This window comes from Chiloscyllium plagiosum, chromosome 27 (assembly GCF_004010195.1).
Source record: "Chiloscyllium plagiosum isolate BGI_BamShark_2017 chromosome 27, ASM401019v2, whole genome shotgun sequence".
NCBI classification, from domain to species: Eukaryota; Metazoa; Chordata; class Chondrichthyes; order Orectolobiformes; family Hemiscylliidae; genus Chiloscyllium; species Chiloscyllium plagiosum.
In genome coordinates, this window is record NC_057736.1 from 24,253,120 (window position 1) to 24,277,630 (window position 24,511).

At 41.1% G+C, this 24,511-nt stretch overlaps 2 protein-coding genes across 8 annotated transcripts in view; one reads left to right on the forward strand and one right to left on the reverse strand.

The window, feature by feature from the left end:
* Positions 1–23,973, reverse strand: part of rrm2 (ribonucleotide reductase M2 polypeptide) — a 29,300-nt gene extending 5,327 nt beyond the window's left edge. For 3 of the 4 annotated variants that reach the window (XM_043717684.1, XM_043717683.1, XM_043717686.1), the window contains exons 1-5: positions 8,696–8,874; positions 3,392–3,541; positions 2,623–2,739; positions 2,093–2,226; positions 845–939 (exon numbers count right to left, since the gene is read on the reverse strand). In XM_043717684.1, coding sequence (XP_043573619.1) covers positions 845–939; positions 2,093–2,226; positions 2,623–2,739; positions 3,392–3,541; positions 8,696–8,773 — 574 coding nt within the window. In that variant the 5' untranslated portion in view covers positions 8,774–8,874. Of the gene's footprint in view, positions 1–844; positions 940–2,092; positions 2,227–2,622; positions 2,740–3,391; positions 3,542–8,695; positions 8,875–23,900 lie in introns of those variants that run through there. The other variant, XM_043717685.1, reaches the window with a different exon arrangement.
* Positions 1–24,511, forward strand: part of stpg1 (sperm-tail PG-rich repeat containing 1) — a 127,651-nt gene that overhangs the window by 44,208 nt on the left and 58,932 nt on the right. For 2 of the 4 annotated variants that reach the window (XM_043717679.1, XM_043717680.1), the window contains exon 1: positions 22,392–22,595. The exons of 1 other annotated variant lie outside the window; for it this stretch is intronic. Coding sequence is in view for 1 of the 3 variants with exons in the window: in XM_043717678.1 (XP_043573613.1) it covers positions 22,523–22,595 (73 nt within the window). In the remaining 2 variants the exon portion in view is untranslated. Of the gene's footprint in view, positions 1–22,385; positions 22,596–24,511 lie in introns of those variants that run through there. One more of the 4 variants, XM_043717678.1, reaches the window with a different exon arrangement.

The window sequence follows — 24,511 nt, forward strand, 5'->3', positions numbered from 1 at the left end:
TGGGCCAGGAGCAGGCAGGTGGAACTAGTTTATTTTGAGATTATGTTCGGCATGGACCGGTTGGACCGAAGGGTCTGTTTCCATGCTGTATGACTCTATTAGCTCCTGATTATTAATATATTAGATTCCCGTGCTAGTTTAGGAAAACCACCAAGATATGTGCACACCTCCAGTCCTTCATTTAAAAATATCACTCCACCGGTTGGTGGCTGTGGCTGTGTCTACAGCTGCCGGGGCTCCAAATGCTAAAATTTACTTAAAGACTTCCGCTTACTTCTAAAAAGATGTTCCTTAAAATCCACCTCACTGACAAAATCTTTTGGTGTGCTGCTCAAAATATCTCCACATTTGGTTCAAGATCAGAATTGGTTTGATGGCGTAGTGGTGTGTTCTAGTATAGTTGAAAACAAAAATGGTGCTACATCAATGGAAATGTATATTAGTTCCATTACTTCAGGCAATGGAACTTAAATTTTTTTTTAAAAAAACCAGAAGCTGGAAAGACAAGGCTTTGAGTTTAAAAACACATCAAATTATTGCAAAAAAATTCAGGCAAACTTACTTTTAAAAGAAAATACTAGTTTAATTAGTTGGTCTTTTCTGCCTGGATATTGTTCTAGTAAATCTATTGTTCCCATAAGTCGTTATGCTCAAATTTTGCTGTTGATAAGAAAATGCTATGGTACCAGTGAATCCAGCTTAATTTGCTTCATTGAACCAAATAAACTAAACAAGTTTTATCCATGTAGTTTCATTGCTTCAAGGCATCACAATTTTGAGTAATTTTATAATTAGTACATTGTTAAAACTGTACAAGTTTTCTTGAGTTTGTTAGAACTCATACCAAATGTAGATTCTTGATCAGCAATCCACCGCAAGGCCCAGTCAGCCTTCTTCTTGATGCATGGCATTGTTTTGATTGCATTAAACAAGGATTCCCTGAAAAGCAACATGAAGCCCATATTTAGATTGTGTTTACAATAGCTCATTGGTCTCAAATAAAAGACATGGCCATTTGTAACCATAGGTTTGCTGTACATGCAGTTGGCAAGATATTGGCACAGCAGCACCATACAGACTCTTGACTAATCACTGCTGACAAACATAAGCTCCCTGGCTTCATGTCTGTACTAAAAGGCAAAGCAAGATAGAAGTACTGTTAGCCTGTAAATTCGGCATGAAGCAGCAATGTGTAAAATATCGAGGCAAGGCAGAGATGCAGCAAGTCTCAAAGCAGGCACAATGTGTGAGAGCTAAGAAAGTAAGCAAGAGTCCCAATACTATCCTGTTCTGATGCATGAAATAGGTACCTGTCCTCGCACACACAGTGGCCTGACAGCAGCATTACTTCTCAGAGGTACATAATACATGATAGATGTCGACAGATAGCACAAAAGCAAAGATATACAGCAGAGTCGTGCTACTTTTACAGGGACTATGTCTAGTCACATTATACACCCAAAGTTGACTTAATGTTCGAAGATAAAGTATTTTTGATGAGCACCCTTTTCTATATTTTTTTTAAAAAAAACAGGTTTCCTATTCTTTTAAAGAAAAGAACAGTTGCACACATTTCAAAGGCATTGTTTCTTTAAGGCAGCTCGATGACATTGACATGTAATGCTCTCGTACAAAAGGTTCCTACTTTGTTTTGTACATTGTTAGCAGTTAGCCAACTATATACAGCATATAATAGTAATCTCAGATTGGATATGCAAGTCTGAGATGTCATTAATGTACATAGTTATAAATAAAGTCCCACATATTTGACTCAATATGAATCTGACACTGATATATGTTGAGTGGGTGAATAGGAAATCAAAGCACATCAAGACAGACCTTCAGAATAAAGAACCCCAGTAATCAATCAATCGATCTCCAATTACATATCATGGGAAGGAGGAAGATGAACTGTATTATGGCTATTTAGAACTAATGTTTTGTCCATTGAAACCAGGAATGAATCCAAATACATTTGAAGGGAGAACTAAATGGGATATATTACTCAAACATAAAAACCCCAAGAACCATACTGAAGTTGGCAATTGTATTATAAAACAACTCAAGGTTCACATAATCTTTTACTTCCTACCTCTCACTTGGATCCTTGACATAGGCATCAATAAGGAGACTGTACATTTCAGAATGAACATTCTCCATGGCAATTTGGAAACCATAGAAACAACGAGCTTCAGTGACTTGGACCTCTTGACTGAATCGTTCCACCTATAAAAAGACAAAAACGCTAGCTATTTGGGTGATTGTGGAAATTGGAGCTAAGTTCCAATATTCTCTCAGCAAGAATAATCTTAAAATAAACAAAACTATTTGAGTAAAATCTGGGAGGGAAGTCAGTATTTTAAAATGCAAGCCAACAGCTGGTCAAATTCCTTCACAACTGGAATTCTGTTTATAAGTAGGGCGAGAAAAAAGGTGTTTCTTGAAAGAAAGTATATACCAAATTACTTGTCCAAATACAGTGAAAGTGCATATCAAATACTGGACTTTGAACACAGAATCTTTTCCACTTGAATTGATTCAAAACTTGTGCCCACACACAAATAATGGTCATACCAGTTTAAGTTCTATTGAAACAATTTTCATATGCAAATGCATTCTTACCAGATTCTCATTTACAATTCCATCACTCGCAGCAAAGAATGCCAGAACATGTGTAATAAAGTGTTTTTCATTTGGTTTCAGAGAACCCCAGTGTGCCAAGTCCTTTGACAAGTCAACCTAGAGAAACATTGCAAACAAAATTGTCAAGTGAATCTACAATTCGTATCACTCCAAGGGAGTCAAAAAACTTAAGCACCCCTACTGGTTGATGCAAAAATTATATACGTGGGTTTGTTCTTAAATGCAAACACAAGTGCTCTTAAAAATTAAGAGTGAGAATTTCACAGGATATCAAATATACAATGCATCAAACCCCATTGACCAGCTATACAATTATGGAAGGTTGCACTCAGCACGTTTTAGCCACTTGCCGCCTTCTAGTAGCTGAAAGGAAAAGCAAGAGTTTTGATAAGGTCTGGGAGCAAAATTCGATCTAACCTTTTGTCCAAAGGGATGATACACATTTAACTGAATGCCAGACAGTCAGATTTGAAAGCAGAGCATTTGAGACCTTATCACCAGTCATAACAATAGCTGAGGCAAATAGTATATTCCAAAATCTCACATTGAATATTAAAGGAAATGCAATTGAATTTAAACTTTTCTCTAGACAGCATGGACCACTCAGATGTCTCAATATAATTTCAATACATAGGCATACATGCCAAAGCAATCCAGTTTCCAGCCCCTCAATGTTTAATGGCAGATCCACTACTATTGTAGAATTGTAGCAGATCTTCACTCTTGAAATAGTCTATAATGTATTTACCTCCTCGGCAGTCCAAAATGATGCCTCTGCCTTTTTGTACATCTGCCACATATCATGGTATTGGATCGGAAAGATAACAAACCGATTGGGGTTATCCCGAAGAAGAGGCTCATCCTGATGTTTTGCAGCTGCTGGATTTTTCAAATCTGTCTACAAATTCAAAATTCAATTATGCAAATCGCTTATTGATTACTAACACTTAAAAAGCTTAGGACTCACTTATATCAAATAATCTAATGTAAATCACACCTAAGAACACAAAGGAAGCTTGTTGTTCGAGCAGGTTTGTTCTGCTATAAAGTGTGTTTCGTTAATGCAAATTCACTGTCACGCGATTGACAAATTGAGGACACTGTTTCGAAAATGCGAACTTTTAAAACATATGTTGGCTGTAATGCGATTATATCGCCAACACTTTAAGCACTGTTTCTAAAGCGCAATTTTTCTATAATGCGGGGTTGCACAAGAACGCAACCATCGCGTTATGGAAGAATGATCTGTACCAGATTAAATCCACAATGTGATTCCTTCAGTTTCATGAGGCTGTACATTCTCGCCTGGAAGAAGACTAATTTGGCAGTCATTTACCATCACCACTTGCAACAAGGGCTTAGTGCACCATCCTTATCTTTGAAGGAAGTGAAGATTTCCTTATGACCTCAAAGCTCCCCAAAGCGGCCTAGTGACTTCATTGGTGCACACCTTAAACCTTTGACATCAGTTTGCCTGGTGCCAGGCCAGGAAGCACTCCAAGCAACAGTGGAGTGTTCATCAAGGAGGAAAGTAGCTGATCATCTTTAAATAGTTTCACATGCAGAAAATCAGATCCCTTCGCTTTTAAGTTTTGATTTGGAAAGTTAACAAAATAAGTCATCATGACTAACACATTTACTTGTATTTTAATCCAAAATGCCAATAAACATTATACATATTTTAAAAGTGGGGGACTTATTAAAATCTACTTGTGGGACATGGGCATTGCTGGCATTTATTGTCCATCCTTAGTTGCCCTTGAGAAGGAGGTGGCGAGTTGCCTTCTTGAACCTCCTGCAGTCCATGTAGTCATACAGTGCCCTCAGGAAGGGAGTTCCAGAATTTTCACCTTATTTTAAGTTAATGGAGAAACTCATTATTCCATAATGTACAAGTGAGGAAAGTAGCGGTTATGAGGTTATTACACTATTGAACACAACTATGCTATTCAAGAATAATGGGCTTACAAAGGTTTTTGCAGTTGAGTGTAACACCATAATACTGGAAACAGTTATTACATTTGAGAGACTAAGGTTTACAGTGGAGGGCAGAATAGTTGCACAATTTCTGAAACAAGACTAGCGCTAACAATTGGAGATTATTTAAAAACCTAACTCTGTACACATGTAATTGACCTTTGCTCAGTCTGGCTGTGTAAATGCTTAACTTGGATCTCAGTTTTGATAGAAATTTGGTCTTTTGTAAAAATCACAAAAGATAACATGTCACAAGTTTTTTTTAATGACAACATATTTAAGAGATCATGTTTTGAATGAATTTAAGCAGCAAGTCAGGTTGAGGCACTTGGCAAACTATTAAGTAAAAAAAAAGTCACTGGGTCTCTGGCTTTGTTCATGCAAAAGAGATAAGTAAAACTTTGTGTAAAAGCAAAACACGAAAAAGCTGAAAATCTGAAATAAAACTAAAATGCTGGAAAGATTCACAAGTCTGGAAGCATCTGTGGATAAATGGATTAACAGAGTCTGATAATTGTCATTCTGTAAATGAGTTAACTATTTCCCATTAACTATTTCAAGCATTAACTATTTCCCTCCACAGAATCTGTCAGATATGCTGACTTATTCCACCACTTTCATAAATAAAAATTCCTTTCCTGCTGATCTCTCATTGTTAAATTAATCTTTCTCACAACACAGTCACGTTATTCATTCAGGCATGCAGTTTAGACACCACTACTCACAGTACTTACAATAATTAAAAATAATGGATTGTGTTTTAAATCCAATCAGATTCACTGATGTTCTGAGGAAGGTAATCTGCCGTGGTTAACCTGTCTGGCCGACATATAACTCCAGACATACAGCAATATAGTGGACTCAAAACAGCTCTCTGAAATAATCAAACAAACCTCAGCTAGAATTGGTGACCTTGCCACCAAAAATCACATCCTTTGATTCAGAAAGGAGAAAAAGCCCACCTCCCTCTTGCACAGGCATCACCTGTGAAAAAAATAGTAAAATACTACAGATGATGAAAATATTAAATGACATTTTAAAGCTCTAAGGATGTTCAGCGTGTCTGGTAATATCTGAAGAGAGGCGGGAATTAAAGTACTAAGAGGACAGAATTGGAGAAGTACAGGGGTTTCAGAGCAGGAAGAGGTTAGAAAGGTAGGGAGCCATGAAAATATGGAGGGATTCCAAGAGGGTGAGAATTTTACCAGTAAGCTGCTGTAAGCTTGGGCATCAAGTGTTGGTAAGTGACTACTAAAGTGAGACCTCATTTCAAGCCTAGATTCAGATAGAGTTTTGGATGGGCTAAAGTTTACAGTGGGTGGAAACAGACTTAGAGAACATCAGTTCTACACATGACAGAAGCTAAAACATTTGAGACATCCAGCAGCACACAACTGAGCTGAAGCAGAGGAAGAATGAAGTAGAGGTTATGATGACAGAAGTAGGCCATTTGGATTGGTTGGAGAGGCAGTTGGAGTCACTGAGGAACATACAGGAGGCACTGACTGTGATGGTTAGTAGCATTAGGGAGGTGGTCACACCACAGGTTCAGTCAGACAGATGGGTGGCTGTGAGGAGGAGTAGGAAGATAGTGCAGGAGACTCCAGTGGCTATCCCTCTCTCAAATAGATATACAATTTTGGGTACTATTGGGGGGGATTGTCTCTCAGAGGGAAACAGAAGTGGCAGCCAGAATGAATCTCCTGTTATGCAGGATTTGTCAAGGTTCAAACATAATTGTTATAGTGGATTGTCAGGAACACAGACAGTAAATTGTGACAATTCAGGATGGTATGTTGCCTCCCTGGTGCCAGGGTCAAGGACATCTGAAAATAGTTGCAGCATATTGTCAAAGGGGAGAGAGAGAAGCTCTAAGTTGTTGTACACATTGGTAAGAATGACATAGTTAGGGGAAGGGTTGAGGTTATGCAGGGCGATTAGAGGAAGTTAGATAGAGATTAAAAAGCAGAACCTCAAAAGGGAGTAATCTCTGGATTACTTCTTGTGCCTCATGCTATTGAGAATAGGAATACCATCATAGGACAGGGGCTGAAGGGACGGTGCAGTGGGCAAGGATTCAGATTTTTGGATCATTGGGATCTCCTCTGGGGCAGAACAGAACTGTTCAAAATGGATGGTTTTCATCTGAACTGGAGAGGAATCAATATCCTGGCAGGGAGATTTGCTAGTTTAAACTAGTAGGAAGGGGGGAGTATGGGGAAATCCTTAATAGTAGTGAGAATAGAAAGACAGTTGAGGTTGGTTATGAGGTTAAAAACAGCAAGTTAATTAAACAGGGAAGGCAAAAGTTCGGCAGAGAATGAGGTAACTCTTAAGAATCAAACTGCATTTGTTTCAATGCAAGGAGTTGTACAGGTAAGGTGGATGAATTCAGGGCATTTATGAGAACACGGGAATGGGACATTATAGCTATTATAGAAACAAAACTGGCAGCTCAATGTTCTGGGGTTCAGATGCCATAGAAGGATAGAAGTGGAGGCAACGGGGGAGGGGGCGCGATGTTTGTGATGAAAGAAAACATCATTGCTCCACTTAGGGAGGACATTCCTGAGGGATTGTCCAGTAAAGCTATATGGATGAGCTCAAAAACTAGAAGGGGCTGATCACCTTGATGGGATTGTACTATAGACCCCTCAGTAGTCAGTGGGAACCTGAGGGGCAAACATGTAGAGCAAACTTGGATATATTTAAGAGTAAGAGGATTATAATAATAAGGGATTTTAATTTTCCAAAATAGACTGGGACTGCCATATTGATAAGGGCTTGGCTGGTGAGGAATGTTTGCAGGTAAAAAGATGACAGGCAAGTTGGAAGCTTTCAAAAATGAGACAAAGAGGTAGTATGTTCCTGTTAGAGTGAAGGGTCAGGCTGGTAGGAGTAGGGAGCAATGGATGAATAAAAATAATGAGGCTCTGGTCTAGAACAAAAAGGAAGTAAATGTTAGGAAAGACAACTGGGATCAAATGAATCTCTTGAGCATAAGAGAGATAGGGGCATTCTTAAGAGGGAAATCAGGAGGGCAATTTGGAGATATAAGATAGTTTTGGCAGATGGGGTTAAGGATAAACCAAAGAGATTCTACATGTACATCAAAGGCAAAAGAGGAAATAGGAAGAGAAAGGGCCTCTTGAAGATCAATGAGGTCATCTACGTGTAGATTCACAGGACAGCGTCGTTGAGGGGCATGATTAGGTGAATGACAAAGACCTATTCCCTCAGGTGGGAGAGTTCAAAACTAGGGGGCACATTTTTAAGATGAGAGAGAAAGATGTAAAAGGGACCTGAAGGACAACTTTTTCACACAGACGGTGGTTGGTATGTGGAATGAATTGCCAGGGGAATCGGTAGATGTAGGTACAGTTACAACATTTTAAGACATTCACACAGGTACATCAATTAGAGGGATATGGATCAAACACAGGCACAGTGGAACTAGCTTAGTTTGGGAAACTTGGTCTGCATGAACAGGTTGGAGGGAAGGATCTGTTCCCGTGCTGGATAACTCTGACTCTGGACAATCTTAACGTGGAACACTGGAGCTGCTTTATTCCTGATGTCACATAGTTATTGCAGACTAATAAGCCCATATTAAAAGTTCATTACACTGCAACTTTCTGTACTCAACAGTTCAGATCAAAAATGAAATACGCTGACAGCAGAAATCTCCAGAGAATCGCTAAAAGAAAACCGAGTTCGCCTCCCATTTCTCTCTTATTTAAAAAATTGGACATTAGAAATAATTGCACAAGAAAAACCTCGCGGTCCTCTTCTTCCCCAATAGACATACCAGTAGAAGACAACAACAATGGGTTTAATTTCACCCCAAACAAGATCACAAGTTCCAACTCACCGCATCTGAAAATATGTCAGATATTCGTTCGCTCTGATTTTGACGCTAGACGCAAAGTTCCGATCTTCGTCAGCGACTAAAACTACAGAGTTCATTGCTTTTAATGACAAAGTATTTATAAACGTCTCTTATCTTTTCTCAACCCCCACCCCGCAACATAGCATCGTACAGTATCTGGAGGATTTTGATTTGACTAAAGCTTACCCTGTGTTTTTCTTCAGGACATTTGGAAGGACGAACGGAGAGTTCATTTTTGGGGCTCAGGAGAACTGGAGTAGACATTATAGGGTTTTATAACCGCAACTCCCCACAAAGTAAAAGCCAATTAATTCCTCTCCAGCGTTGTTTAAGAGTGTCCAATGCTCTCTGCTAATCTCCTTAGCATTTTTAAAAGTTCCCGCGCAGGGTCGGTCAAGCATCTGTCCCCACCCCCCAAGCAGCACCACATCCAATAGGACCCACTCTGCACAGCCTTCAACCACAGAATGCTTGTCTTTCATTCTGAATGAGAGTGACGCTGGAAATTGCTGCACAACATTCTGCTGCCACAACAGTGGGCATGTCAGTGCTGTTTGTAACTGGATTTATGCCGAAATGGGAGACCTTTTAAAATCAAAGGAGGGCAGGAGCGAACAAATGAGAAGAAAAGCCCCCTAAAGAACTGAGAATACTGTAAATCGGAACCAAACACAGAAATTGCTGGAAAAGCTCAGCGGGTCTGCCAACATCTGTGGAGATAAATCAGAGTTAACGTTTTGGGGCGAGTAACCCTTCCCCAGAACTGTTGGTAGCTAGGAAAGTGTCGGTTTATCTACAGAAGATAGGGTGGGGAAAGTGGTAGGGAGTAGAATAACTGGGGATAGAGGCCAAGGAGAGAGAATAACAGTTGGACAAAGGAGTGGATAATGATCTGGCTAGGAGAGTGGATAGCTATTAATGGGGACTATTAGTGGCTTACAATGAGTCATGTGTAGTAGCAGACTATGTAATAACAAGGCCTGATGTGTGGGGTAAGAGTAAGGATGTGGGACTTGATACTGCAGGGTCCTCCAAGAAGAAAATGAGGTGCTGTTCTTTCAGCTTGCGCTGAGCTTTGCTGGGGCGAACAACAGCAACACTTGTATTTAATTATAATTGACTGGATAGGATGACAAATCACTCTTTAGATATGATCTGCAGTGAACAAACAGCTCATTTGGCTCCCTTGACGTGCAATGATGTTAGAGGGCACTTGGAGTGCAGTGGTAATACCACAAAGACACTTTCCACCCTGAAAGTGTCTTTGTGGTATTTTCTTTGTCCCCCCTGGGCTACTGGCCATTTGAGAGTTGAGAAAACAGAAACGATTAGGGAAGACACTTTTCTGCCTTCTGGACTAATTGTCAGTCTTTTGATGTTGCAGGAGTTTTGGCTGGATGGTTGTAGACCTGGTTTCAAGTACAAGTTAGCCCAGTCCTCCCACTGAATGCAGAAAATGCATTAAGGACATTGCTGTTGAAATTTCTCTGGTGCTTTGTGTGCGCTAATGCACAGTCCACCTGTCACTGCAGGAGAGGTGTGTAGTGATTACAGCTGCTCTGTGCAGGAGCACTATTGTTGACTTATAAAGTATTTTTGTTGTTGAACGCTGTTACTTTAGTGTGTAGATGATTGAACAGGTATAGCTGATCCAGTGTTGTATATCCTGGTCAATGGTAGCCTTTTGAGAAAGGTAACTGTCAAGTAATGAGAAGTACATAATAACATTAGAAACAGGAGCAGGAGTAGGCCATCTGGTCATTGAGCATGGTCCTCCATTCAATAAGATCATGGCTGATCTTTTCATGGACTCAGCTCCATTTACCTGCCCACACACCACAACCCTTAATTTCTTTACTGTTCAAAAATCTATCTTTGCCTTAAAAACATTCAATGAGGTAGTCTCAACTGCTCAACTACAACAGTTTTGACAAAGGGTCAGTTAGACTCGAAACATCAGCTTTTTTCTCTCCTTACAGATGCTGCCAGACCTGCTCAGATTTTCCAGCATTTTCTCTTTTAGCCTCAACTGCTTCATTGTGTGGGGAATTCCACAGATTCACAACACTTTGGGTGAGGAAGTTTCACCCATCAGTGGAAACCACCTCCCTGCTTCTGTCCAATCAATTCCCTTCATAATTTTATACGTTTCCATAAGATCTCCCCTCAGGCGAGGAATAGGGCGAGAGAGGAGTTGAACAGGGATGGTGCAGGAGGGAGGTTTTGGATTCCTGGATAATTGAGGCTCTTTCTGAGGTAGGTGGGACTTCTCCAAACAGGTTGGTCTTCACCTGAACCATCTGGGTACCAATATCCTGGGGGGTGGGGGGTTACTGGTAATGCTCTTTGATTGGGTTTAAACTAATTCAACAGGGGAGTGGAAACCTAAATTGTCATTCAAGTATACAGGAGGTTGAGAGCAGTGAGGTCAGAACTAAGGTTTCAAGGTACCAAGAGGGCACGGTCAAACAAGAAGTTAGTTTGAAATATGTATACTTCAACGCCAGGAGCTTCCAGATTACACTGGGTAAGCTTGCTGCATGGATTAGTACCTGGGATTTCGATGTTGTGGCCATTTCAGAGACATGGGTAGAGCAGGGACAGGAATGGTATTGCAGATTTCGGGATTTAGATGTTTCAGTAAGAACAGAAAATGGTAAAAGAGGGGGTGGTGTGGCATTGTTAGACAAGGACAGTATTACAGTTGCAGAAAGAACATTCGAGGACTCTACTGAGGTATTATGGGCTGAGATTAGAAAGAGGAAAGGAGAGGTTACCCTGTTGTGGTTCTGTTCGCCGAGTGGGAAGTTTTTGTTGCAAACGTTTCGTCCCCTGGCTAGGCGACATCATCAGTGCTTGGGAGCCTCCTGTGAAGCGCTTCTTTGATGTTTCCTCCGGTGTTTATAGTGGTCTGTCCCTGCTGCTTTCGGTTGTCAGTTTCAGCTGTCCGCTGTCGTGGTTGGTATATTGGGTACCCAGCACTGATGATGTCGCCTAGCCAGGGGACGAAACGTTTGCAACAAAAACTTCCAGCTCGGCGAACAGAACCACAACAACGAGCACCCGAGCTACAAATCTTCGCACAAACTTTGAAGAGGTTACCCTGTTGGGAGTTTTCTATAGGCCTCTGAATAGTTCCAGAGATGTAGAGGATCGGATAGCAAAGATGATTCTTGATAGGAGCGAGAGTGACAGGGTAGCTGTTATGGGGGACTTTAACTTCCCCAATATTGACTGGGAATACTATAGTTCAAGTACTTTAGGTGGGTCCGTTTTTGTCCAATGCGTGCGGAAAGTTTTCCTAACACAGAATGTGGACAGGCCAACAAGGGGCAAGGCCACATTAGATTTGGTACTGGGTAATGAACCCAGCCAGGTGTTAGATTTGGAGGTAGGTGAGCACTTTAGTGATAGTGACCACAATTCAGTTATGTTTACTTTAGTGATGGAAAGGTATAGGTATACACTGGAGGGCAAGAGTTACTGCTGGGGAAAAGGCAATTATGATGCAATTAGGCAAGATTAAGGATACATAGGATGGGGAAGGAAACTGCAGGAGATGGGCACAATAGAAATGTGGAGCTTATTCAAGTTCCAGCTACTGCAGGTCTTTGATAAGTATGTACCGGTCAGGCAGGGAGGACATTGTCGAGCGCGGGAGCCGTGGTTTACTCAGGAAGTTGAATCTCTTGTCAAGGGGAAGAAGAAGGTTTATGTGAGAAAGGCTTATGCGATGCCTCAGGTGCTTGAGAGTTACAAATTAGCCAGGAAAGACCTAAAGAGAGAGCTAAGAAGATCCAGGTGGGGACATGAGAAGTTGTTGGCGGATAGGATCAAGGAAAACCCTAAGGCTTTCTATAGGTATATCAGGAATAAAAGAATGACTAGAGTTAGATTAGGGCCAATTAAGGATAGTAGTGGGAAGTTGTGTGTGGAGTCAGAGGAGTTAGGGGAAGCATGAAATGAATACTTTTCATCAGTATTCACATGAGAAAAAGACAATGTGGTGGAGGAGAACACTGAAGTACAGGCTACTAGAGTAGATGGGATTGAGGTTCACAAAGAGGAGGTATTAGCAATTCTGGATAGGGCAAAAATAGGTAAGTCCCCGGGCCAGGTGGGATTTATCTTAGGAATTCTCTGGGAAGCCAGAGAGGAGATTGCCGAGCCTTTGAATTTGATCTTCATAGAACATAGAACGTTACAGCGCAGTACAGGCCCTTCGGCCGTCGATATTGCGACAACCTGTGAAAATAATCTGATGCCCATCTAAACCTACACTGTTCCATTATTATCTATATGTATGTCCAATGGCCATTTAAATGCCCTTAATGTCAGCAAGTCTACGACTGTTGCAGGCAGGCCGTTCCATGTCCCTACTCTCTGAGTGAAGAAACTACCCTTAATATCTGTCCTAAATCTATCACCCCACAATTTAAAGCTATGTCCCCTCGTGTTTGCCTTCACCGTCTGAGGAAAAAGGCTGTCACTGTCCACCCTATTTAACCCTCTGATTATCTTATACATCTCAATTAAGTCACCTCTCAACGTTCTTCTCTCCAATGAAAACAGCCTCAGTTACCTCAGCCTTTCCTTGTAAGAGCATCCCTCCATACCAGGCAACATCCTAGTAAATCTCCTCTGAACCCTTTCCAGAGCTTCCACATCTTTCCTATAATGCGGTGACCAGAACTCCATGGAATACTCCAGATGTAGCCTTACCAGTGTCTTGTACAGCTGCAGCATGACCTCATGGCTCCGAAATTCAATCCCCCTCTCAATAAACGTCAACACACCATATGCCTTCTTAACAACCCTATCAACCTGGGTGGCAACTTTCAGGGATTTATGCACCAGGATACCGAGATGTCTCTGTTCATCTGCACTGCCAAGAATTTTACCATTAGCCCAGTAATCTCTGCATTCCTGTTACTTCTTCTGAAGTGAACTACCTCACTTTTCTGCATTAAACTCCATTTGCCACTTCTTAGCCCAGCTCTGCATCTTATCTATGTCCCAACACTAACATCCTTCAGCACGATCAATGACTTTGCCTACTTTAGTATCATCCACAAATTTACTAATCCAGCCTTCTACACCCACATCCAGATCATTTATGAAAATGACAAACAGCAGTTATCCCAAAACAGATCCTTTCAGCACACTGGTAACTGAGCTCCAAGATGACCATTTCCCATCAACCACCATCCTCTGTCTTCTTTCAGCTAGCTAATTTCTGATCCAAACCGCTAAATTACCTTCAATCCTGAAACTCCATATTTTGTGCAATAGCCCACCATGTGAAACCTTATCAAACGCTTTACTGAAGTCCATATACACCGCATCAACTGCTTTACCTTCATCCACCTGTTTTGTTATCTTCTTGAAAAACTCAATAAGGTTAGTGAGGCATGACCTACCCTTCACAAAACTGTGTTGACTATCCACAATCAAATTACTCCTTACCAGATGATTATAAATCCTATCTCTTATAACCTTTTCCAATACCTTTCCCACAACCGAAGTAAGGTTCACTGGCCTATAATTACCAGGGTTATCCCGACTCCCTTTCTTAAACAAGGGGACAACATTTGCTGTCCTCCAGTCTTCTGGCACCACTCTTGTCGACAATGATGACATAAAGGTCGCAGCCAAAGGCTCTGCAATCTCCTCCCTGGCTTCCCAGATAATCTGAGAATAAATCCCATCTGGCCTTATCTATTTTCAGATCTTCCAAAATTGCTAAAATATCCTCTTTGTCAACCTCAATCCCATCTAATCTTGTAGCCTGTATCTCTGTATTCTCACTAACATTGCCCTTTTCCAATGTGAATACTGACAAAAAGTATTCATTAAGCACTTCCCCTATGTCCTCAGATTCCAAACACAACTTTCCACTACTGTCTTTAATTGGCCCTAACCTTATTCTAGTCATTCTTTTATTCCTGATATACCTATTGAAAGCCTTAGGGTTTTCCTTGATTGTATCTGCCAACAACATCTCATGTCCCCTTCTGACTCTTCTTAGCATTCTTTAGATCTTTTCTGGCTAACTTGTAACTCTCAATCCCCTTAACTGAGCCTACACACTTCATCCCCACATAAGCCTTCTTCCTCTTGACAAGAGCTTCAACTTTGATTAAGTCACCACTCAACCTTCTTCTCTCCAATGAAATCATACTCCCTCTCTTGACAACTTCCTCCCTGCCTGATAAGTATATACTTATCAAGGAACTACAATAGCTGGTCCTTGAATAAGCTCCACATTTCAAGTGTATCCATCCCCTGAGTTTCCTTCTCCATCCTATGCATCCTAAATCTTGCCTAATTGCATCATAATTGCCTTTCTCCCAGTTATACCTCTTTTCCTGCGATATATACCTATCCCTGTCATTGCTATTGTAAACATAACCAAATTGTGGTTACTATCACCAAAGTGCTCACCTACATCCAAATCTAACACCTGGTTGGGTTCATTCCCCAGTACCAAATCCAATATGGCATCGCCTCTTGTTGGCCTGTCTACATACTGTATCAGAAAACCCTCCTGCAAACATTGAACAAAAACTGACCCATCCAAACTACTTGAACTATAGTATTCCCAGTCAATATTAAGGATGTTAAAATCCCCCATAATAACTATCCTGTTACTCTCACTCCTATCGAGAATCATCTTTGCTATCCTTTCCTCTACATCCCTGGAACAACTTGGAGGCCAGAGAAAACTCCCAACAGGGTGACCTCTCCTTTCCTATTTCTAACCTCAGCCCAAACAACCTCAGTGGATGAGTCCTCAAATGTTCTCTCAGCTGCTGTAATACTACCCTTGATTAAAAATGCCACCCACCCCCTCCTTTTTCACCATCACCTCTGTTTGTGCTGAAACATCTAAATCCCGGAATGTGCAACAACCATTCCTGTCCTTCCTCTAGTCATGTCTCTGAAATGGCCATAACATCGAAATGCGAGGTACCAACCCCTGCTGCAAGTTCACCCACCTTATTCCAGATGCTCCTGGCATTGAAGTACACACATTTCAAACCAACATCCTGATTGCTGGTGCCCCCTCGTGACCTTGTAAACCTATCCCTGACCTCACTGTACACTGGAAATACAATTCAGGTTGTTATTTTGTCATTGTCTATAGGAATAGTGCCAGAAGACTGGAAGAGAGCAAATGTTGTTCCTTTGTTCAAGAAGGGGAGTAGAGACAACCCTGGAAATTATAGATCTGTGCGCCTTACTTCGGTTGTGGGTAAAGTGTTGGAAAGGGTTATAAGAGATAGGAATTATAATCATCTAGAAATGAATACATTAATTAGGGACAGTCAACACAGTTTTGTGAAAGGTAGGTCGTGTCTCACTAATCTTATTGAGTTCTTTGAGAAGGTGACCAAACAGGTAGATAAGGGTAAAATGGTTGAAGTGGTATATATGGATTTCAGTAAGGCATTTGATAAGGTTCCCACAGTAGGCTATTGCACAAACTATGGAGGCATGGGATTGAGGGCAATTTAGGGGTTTGGATCAGAAATTGGCTTGCTGAAAGAAGACAGAGAGTGGTGGTTGATGGGAAATATTCATCTTGGAGTTTAGTTACTAGTGATGTACCACAAGGATCTGTTTTGGGTCCTATGTTGTTTTTTATTTTTATAAAAATTACCTGGATGAGGCCATAGAAGGATGGGTTCGTAAATTTGCAGATGACACTAAGGTCAGTAGAGTTGTGGACAGTGATGAAGGATGTTGTAGGTTACAGTGGGACATAGATAATCTGCAAAGCTGGGCTGAGAGGTGGCAAATGGAGTTTAATGTGGAAAAGTGTGAGGTGAGTCACTTTGGAAGGAGTAACAGGAATGCAGAGTACTGGACTAATGGTAAGATTCTTGGTAGTGTCGATGAGCAGAGAGATCTCGGTGTCCATGTACATAGATCCCTGAAATTTGCTACTCAGGTTGATTGGGTTGTTAAGAAGGCATACGGTGTGTTAGCTTTTATTGGAAGAGGTATTGAATTTCAGAACCACAAGGTCATGCTGCAGCTGTACAAAACTCTGGTGCAGCCACACTTGGAGTATTGCATACAGTTCTGGTCACTGTATTATAGGAAGGATGTGGAAGCTTTGGAAAAGGTTCAGAGAAGATTTACTAGGATGTTGCCTGGTATGGAAAGAAGGTCTTACGAGGAAACGCTGAGGGACTTGAGGCTGTTTTCATTAGAGAAGAAGGTTGAGAGGTGACTTAATTGAGACATATAAGATAATCGAGGGTTAGATAGGTTGGACAGTGATAGCCTTTTTCCTTGGAAGGTGATGGCTAGCATGAGGGGACATAGCTTTAAAATGAGGGGTGATAGATATAGGATGGATGTCAGAAGTAGTTTCTTTACTCAGAGAGTACTAAGCGTGTGGAACACACTGCCTGCAACAGTATTAGACTCGCCAACTTTAAGGGCTCTTAAATGGTCATTGGATAGCCATATGGACGAGAATGGAATATATGAGGTAGTTCAGGTTGTAGGTTTGCTCACCGAGCTCATAGCTTTGTTATCCAACACTTCATATAAGGTAGTGGATGGCATACTACTCAAATAGGCTGCTTTATCCTGGATGATGTTGACGATATTTAATGCTATTGGAACCATAAGCATCTAGGCAGGTGGAGAGGGTTCATTGCACTCGTTACTTCTGCTTGTGAATACTGGGAAGGTTGTGAGAAATCAAGAAGGGAGTCACATGCTCCAGAATTACCCACTCTTTTCATTGTTACAGATTTAAATAACCTCTCTGGTTAGGATTTTGATCAATAGTCTCTTTGCAAGTCAAGACTGTAACATAATTGTTTTAACTAAGCCATTAAATAAAGATGCTAAGGTGGTTAGCACCCCATTTATAATATGAAAATGCAAATGCTTAACCCATAAATAATCCAAAACATCCACAAAAAAACTAGATAAAGGAAAAAAAATAGACATTTCTCTCTGTGGAGATTGACTGTAGTCAATGATAGTTAGTTCTTGAGGGAAGAATAAAGAATATTCAGATTGTTGTCAAGCAGGCATTCTGGCACACCTCAACAGGTCACTAGACATGTGTAATTGTTTCTGGGATCTTGGTAGATACAACCTATTCAGGAAATACAATATCAAGAAGTCCTCCAAATGCTCTTCGCAAGGGCAATCAGATTTCACACTGGGCGAAAGTGAGGACTGCAGATGCTGGAGATCAGAGTCAAGACTAGAGTGGTGCTGGAAAAGCACAGCAGGTTAGGCAGCATCCGAGGAGCAGGAAAATCGACATTTCAGGCAAAAGTCCTTCATCAGGAATGAGGTTTCACATTCGACTCACAACAAGTGTGTTTCAGAAAGTAGAGACCTGAAGTGGCCTGCCTTTTCACGATTGGCCTTTTCGCCCAATTGGAAACGACACAATATCCAGCTAAACACCATTCAAACAAGGCAAGCATTAAAGTCAGACAGTTGACTTCTAAGAAGTGTGTGCAAGCAAGTAGCTAAAGTCCCAGAGGTGTTTTTTTTAAAAAAATTCCCATGTGACATTTCAATGACCCCTTTTAAAGAAACTATCCAGATATCTTCACAGAACTTAAAATAGTTTAGCTTCTTCACAATCCTTCAAAGTTACATGTCCTTGAAAAATATTAAATTGGAAGCAACACATATTTAGAGTAGACTAGGAAAAAAATGGTAGACTTTCTTTCCTAAATGGCATTAATAACCAACTGGTCTACCATTACTAATATCTTTGATTCCAGATCTAACTGAATTTTAATTCTCTAGCTGTCGCTGTAGGGTTAAAACTCATTGCCCTGTATCTTTTGTCGAGGTCCCTGGATTAGTTGCACAGTAAATAAGATCATGGTCATCATGGCTGAAGTGCCATTGATTGCACCAATGCTATGTTTACACTACAGACGCAGCGTTAATAATTGTTTGTGCAAAGTAAACATGCCAGCATTGATTGACCATTCCTAAACTGGCGCAGCGAGTTCAATCAGGGCATGCATTTTACAAATGATTTCAATACTTTGAAAGGATGCAATGGAGATTTACTGGAATGATACCAAGGATGGGTGCCCCTGCCTATGTGCAGAGATTAAAGAAGCTTGTTGGAGCAGCGGCAATTGAGGTCTCAGAGCAAGTAAGGAGAAACTGTTTCCAGTGGCAGACGGATCAGTTACCAAAAACACAGGATAAAGGTGATTTTTCTTTGTTTTGACTTGTTCATGGGAAGCCAGCATTTATTGCACATTCCTAAATGCACTGGAGACAGCAATTGTGAGCTGGTGATTGTCAGAAAAAAAAGGGGCGATTTGAGGAGCTGTTTCTCCTTTGCAGTGTATATGATCTGGAAGTAATTGTGTGAAACAGTGGGTAGCACATTCAGTAAAATGGGATTTAGATATCCACTTTAAAGTAGAAAAACTTATGCTGTGGGAAAGAGGAGGTGGGATGTCATTAGTTGGATCGTTCTACCAGCACAGACACAATGGGCCGATTGGCCTTCTATGCTATAACATTCTATGTCAGCAATGTCAGTAGAAGTGTATTAAATTGTATTATCATAGAGTCTTAGAGCATGGAAACAGACCCTTCAGTCCAACTCATTTGCGCTGACCAAACATCCTAATCTGACCTAGTCCCATTTGCCAACATTTGGCCCTCTAAACCTGTCTTTCTCATGTATCCAACCTGATGCCTTTTAAATGTTGTAATTGTACTAGCCTCCATCACTTCCTCTGGCAGCTCATTCAATTCACGCAGTACCCTCTGCATGAAAAAGTTGCCCCTCAGATCCTTTTTAAATCTTTCCTCTCCCACTTTAAATCTATGCCCTCTATTTTGAACCTCCCTACTATGGGGAAAGGATCTTGGCTATTCATCCTAACCATGCCCCTCAAGATTTTGTAAACCTCTCTAAGTCTCAACCTCAGATGCTCCAGGGAAAAAATCCCTCACATATCCAACCTCTCCCTATAGCTCAGATCATCTCTTCTGTACCCTCTTCAGTTTCACAAGAACTATAGGAGGGAGACCAGAACTGCATGCAGAATTCTAAAAGTGCCCTCACCAATGGCCGGTACAGCTGCAACCTGAAGTCCCAATTCCTATACTCAATGTTCTGACCAAGAAAGACAAGTGAGCCAAACACCTTCTTCATCACGCTATCTACCTGCGACTCCACTTTCAAGGAACTTTGGCGCCTACACCCCTAGAGTCTTTATTTAGAAACATTCCCCAAGGCCCTATCATTTACTGCCTTGGTTTGCCTAACCAAAACACAATATCATACATTTATCTAAATTAAACTCCAACTGCCACTCCTTAGCCCATTGGCCCATTTGATCAAGGTGCTGTTGTACTCTAAGATAATCGTCTTCATTGTCCACTACATCACTTATTTTTGGTGTCACCTGAAAACTTATTAACCATGCCTCCATCCTTGTGGCACACTGCTGGTCACTGGCCTCCAGTCTGAAAAGCTACCCTCTATCACACCCTCTGCCTTCTACCTTCAAGCCAATTTTGTATTCACTTGGCTAGCTCCCCGAGATCTACCACATGGAACCTTTTCGAATGCTTTGCAGAAGTCCATATAGACAAGATCTACCGTTCTGCCTTCATCTATCTTCTTTGTAGCCTCTTCAAAAAACTCAGTCAAGTCTGTGAGACACAATTTCCCACATACAAAGCCATACTGGCTACCCCTAATCAGTCCTAACCTTTCCATATACATGTAAATCCTGCCCCTCAGGATCCCCTCCAACAATTTACCCCTCACTGACGTAAGGTTCATCAGTCTATAGTTCCCTGACTTTTCCTTACAGCCTTTCTTAAATAGTAGCTTCATATTAGACAACCTCCAGTCTTCAGCACCTCACCTCTGACAGTTCATGGTACAAATATCTCAGCAAGATGCCCAGCAATCTCTTGTCTAGCTTTCCACAATGTCCTGGGAAACACCTGATCAGATCCTGGGGATTTATCTACATTTATGCATTTTAAGACCTGCAGCACCTCCTGTTCTGTAATATGAACTCTTCTCGTCATCACTATTTATTTCCCCAAGTTCCCTTGCTTCCATGTCCTTCTTGACAGTAAATATTGACACAATATACTCGAGAGTGTGGTGCTGGAAAAGCACCACAGGTCAGACAGTATCAAAGGAGCAGGAGAATTGATGCTTTGGGTCCTGATGAAGGGCTTTTGCTCAAAACATCAATCCTCCTGCTCATCAGATGCTGCCTGACCTGCTGTGCTTTTCCAGCACCACACTCTCGACTCTAATCTCCAGCATCCGCAGTCCTCACTTTTGCCTCATTTAATATCTCACCCATTCCTGTGGACCCACACATAAATGGCCACATTTAATTCTCTAAATGGCCTCTATTCTCTCCCTAGTTACTCTTCTGACATTAATGTACTTATAGAATCTCTTTGGGTTCTCCTTAACACTATTGCCAAAGCTATCTCATATCTCCTTTTTACCTTCCTGATTTCCCTCTTAAGTGTACTCCTACTGTCTTAGCGCAGTATGGTCTCTCAGTAGTTCACATTGCTGCCTCACGACACCAGGGACTTGGGTTTGATTCCACCCTTGAGCAACTGTCTGTGTGGAGTTTGCATATTCTCCCCATATCTGTGTAGGTTTCCTCCAGGTACTCTGTTTCTTTCCCACAGTCCAAAGATGTGTGGATTAGGTGGATTGGCGATACTAAATTGCCCATTGTGTTCAGGGGTGTTTAGGTTAGATGGATTAACCTTGGGAGGTGCGAGGTTACAGGGATGGTGTGGTGAGGGCTGGGTAGGATGTTCTTCAGAGTGTCAGTGTGGACTCAATGGACCAGTGCTTCTGCACTGTAGAGATTCTATGATGCTGTCCTTATATTCTTTGAGGGATTCGCTTGACCTCAGCTGTCTATACACGCAGCCACATGCTGCTTCTTTTTCTTGACCACAAGTCTCAATTTCTTTAGTCATCCAGTACATAGCAACCTTGCCCTTCACACTAACAGGAACATACTGTCTCTGAACTCATATTGTCTCATTTTTAAAGGCCTCCCATTTCCCAACCATCTCTTTACTGTGAATAGCCTCCCCGAATTAATTTTTGAAAGTTTGTGTTAATACTGTCAAAATTGGTCTCATTCCAATTTAGAACTTTAACTTTTTGATCAGTTCTATCCTTTTCCATAACTTTTTAAAAACTAAGAGAATTATGACCACTTCTCCCAAAGTCCTCTCCCATTGACACCTCAGTCACTTGGTCTCCCTTATTTCCTAACAGGAGGTCAATTATTGCTCTTTGTTGAGAACATACATCAACATATTGAATAAGAATGTTTTCTGAGAGTCATGCAGCACGGAAGCAGATCCTTTGGTCCGACCAGTCCATGCCGACCCTAATACCAAACTAAACTGGTCCCACCTACTTGCGCTTGGACCACATTCTTCCAAACACTTCATACTCATGTACTTATCCAAATGTCTTTTGAACATTATAACGTTTAACATCTTAACAATTTCCTCCCCATACAAGTCCTGAGCGCTATGACAGGGCCAGCCTATGTTTGGAAAGTTCAAATCCCCTACCATTACAACCCTATTATAATTACAGATATCTGAGATATCCTTACATATTTGCTTCTCAGTTTCCCGCTGACTAAGGAGGGGGGGGGGGGCGTGGAGGGGCTCAATACAGTCTCAACAAGGTGACCATCCCTTTTATTCATTTCTCAGTTCTATCCAGATAACTTCATTGGACCATCTCATTTCAACCTTCAATGAAAATTAAAAGGACTCGCATTCCTCTTAGTCTGCCCAGTATTTGTCAGCTTAAATCCCAGTCAGGACAAAGGTGATTTATTGGAGTCACGGCGCTTTTTCACGTACTCCAGCAGGAAAGCAACACACCATTGTCCTTTTGAATAAAAGTTGGCGAGTAAGGGGAGAATGAAAGGACTAGCAACATAGTTGCCTTGGAGACCAATGTAAACAATGAGTTGCTATCGCGATATGAGGCGCACCCGGAATAAGGGAGCAAAAAACCAACTGGGGGAAAAGGTTGCAGGTAAGAGAGATTCCACAGTGAGAGTGATGGGGCTGGTGTTGGAGAAAATGAAAGGCCTTTATTCCGTGAATTTCCGACGGTTCCGTCTCCGGCCAGGTTTTAACTTTAGGAGTGCTTAAACAAACGGCATGTTATCATTTTTTTTAAACCAAAGCTAACACTTTTGGGAATACATAAATTATTGAGTGGTTTTATGTATAAAATGTTCAGAAAGTAGTACAAATTGTTTTAAAAAAATTTTTTTAACATGTTAGCAGATTTTGTGTCTCCCCCTTTTCTGTAGAAACTGACTCCTCACGTTCCGAAAATATCTATCAATGTGAAGGTCATTTAGCCCATCTTAATTCGTCTATCCTGTGCACACCTACACTTCCCCATTTGCTGCACTTTTCATTCCTAAATAATTCCACTGATTTTGTCTCTCACCCAATTGGTGATACATACTAAATAGAAAAGAGACTCCCTAGCGCACTCTTTAAGTTAGTTTTTACTATTTTGAACCTATAACTCCTGTCCTACTTCCTGTTGTGCTATTTTCCATGATATTCCCCAATTTCCTCTGCTGCCACTTCAAATCCATACTGCAGTCTACTTTAAACGGTCAAGGCTCGCCTTAAGTGGTGCGAACCACACAAAAGTTTGAGACCTCTAGCTCACTGAGCATTGGGTTATGTGCACAGTAAGTATAATTAGCATGAAATTTGCATACTCTGCATGATTTTTAAGTCATGCATGCTGATCATACATTGCAATTTTTTGCACGCTAGCCAATTTTGCCACCCCCCGCCCCCCAAACCCTGGAAATGGAAAAAGAAAAACTGAAATCACTTTAAGTCACATTGCCTCAAAGTCTAATAGTGCATTTCATCTACTTACTGTTCAGGCCTATTATCATCATTATTTCTCACTCTGTCTGCCATCCAATATCTAAAGTCTGCATTATTGACCCTCATTCAAGGACTGCTCAATGACACAATGCTTTATTGCTAATCTCTGGAGGTTGCAGTAGCTAAAGTGACATCTTTCATTGATCCAAGCATTATGAAACACTTTAAAAAAACCCTTCTAATTTTGCCCTTTGTACTGCAGCAAGGTTGAAACCACACATAACATCACACCATTCATGCTGACTTTTCTTTTGTGCTTTTAGCATTGCCCAAGTCAAGCTGTGATACTGCAGTCTGAATCATGCTTTTATCAACCAACCATAAATTTTCTTCATTAAAATAGAGACAGAAATATAAAAATTTAAACACCTGTCTGAGGGGAAAAAAGACTTTTTGTAAACAATTTTACAGCACTTACTTCTGCAAAAGCGACATCACAGTTATTAGGAACTCTAGTGCTGAATCAGAGGGAAAGTCCCATTGAGCAGTTCATACAGCTGCTAGCAGCCAATTTTGGAGTGGCTCTTCTATTGGTTGTGTGGTGAGAGGAGACCAAAGTAATTGAAAAAACAGAATTTATTTTCTTACCTTTAAAGAAGAATGAAGCTGCACTTAATTTCTAAAATTATTTTAAAAATTTATTTCAGGCAGTGATGTTGTTTTCTTAGGTCACAAATTGTAATGATTTTACATGAAAGTACAAATAATCATGACCTAGCCTTTGCTGTGTCTGTTTTATGACACTTTGAAAGAAGCAACAGTTTGCATTCATATGGAAATTTTCATGATCTCAGTACATCCCCCAAGGTGTCTTGTAGCCCAGGATGGGCTGCTGCAGTGTCAGCACAGTGGTAAAAACAATGATTGCAGATGCTGGAAACCAGATTCTGGATTAGTGGTGCTGGAAGAGCACAGCAGTTCAGGCAGCATCCGAGGAGCAGCAAAATCGACGTTTCGGGCAAAAGCCCTTCATCAGGAATAAAGGCAGAGAGCCTGAAGCGTGGAGAGATAAGCTAGAGGAGGGTGGGG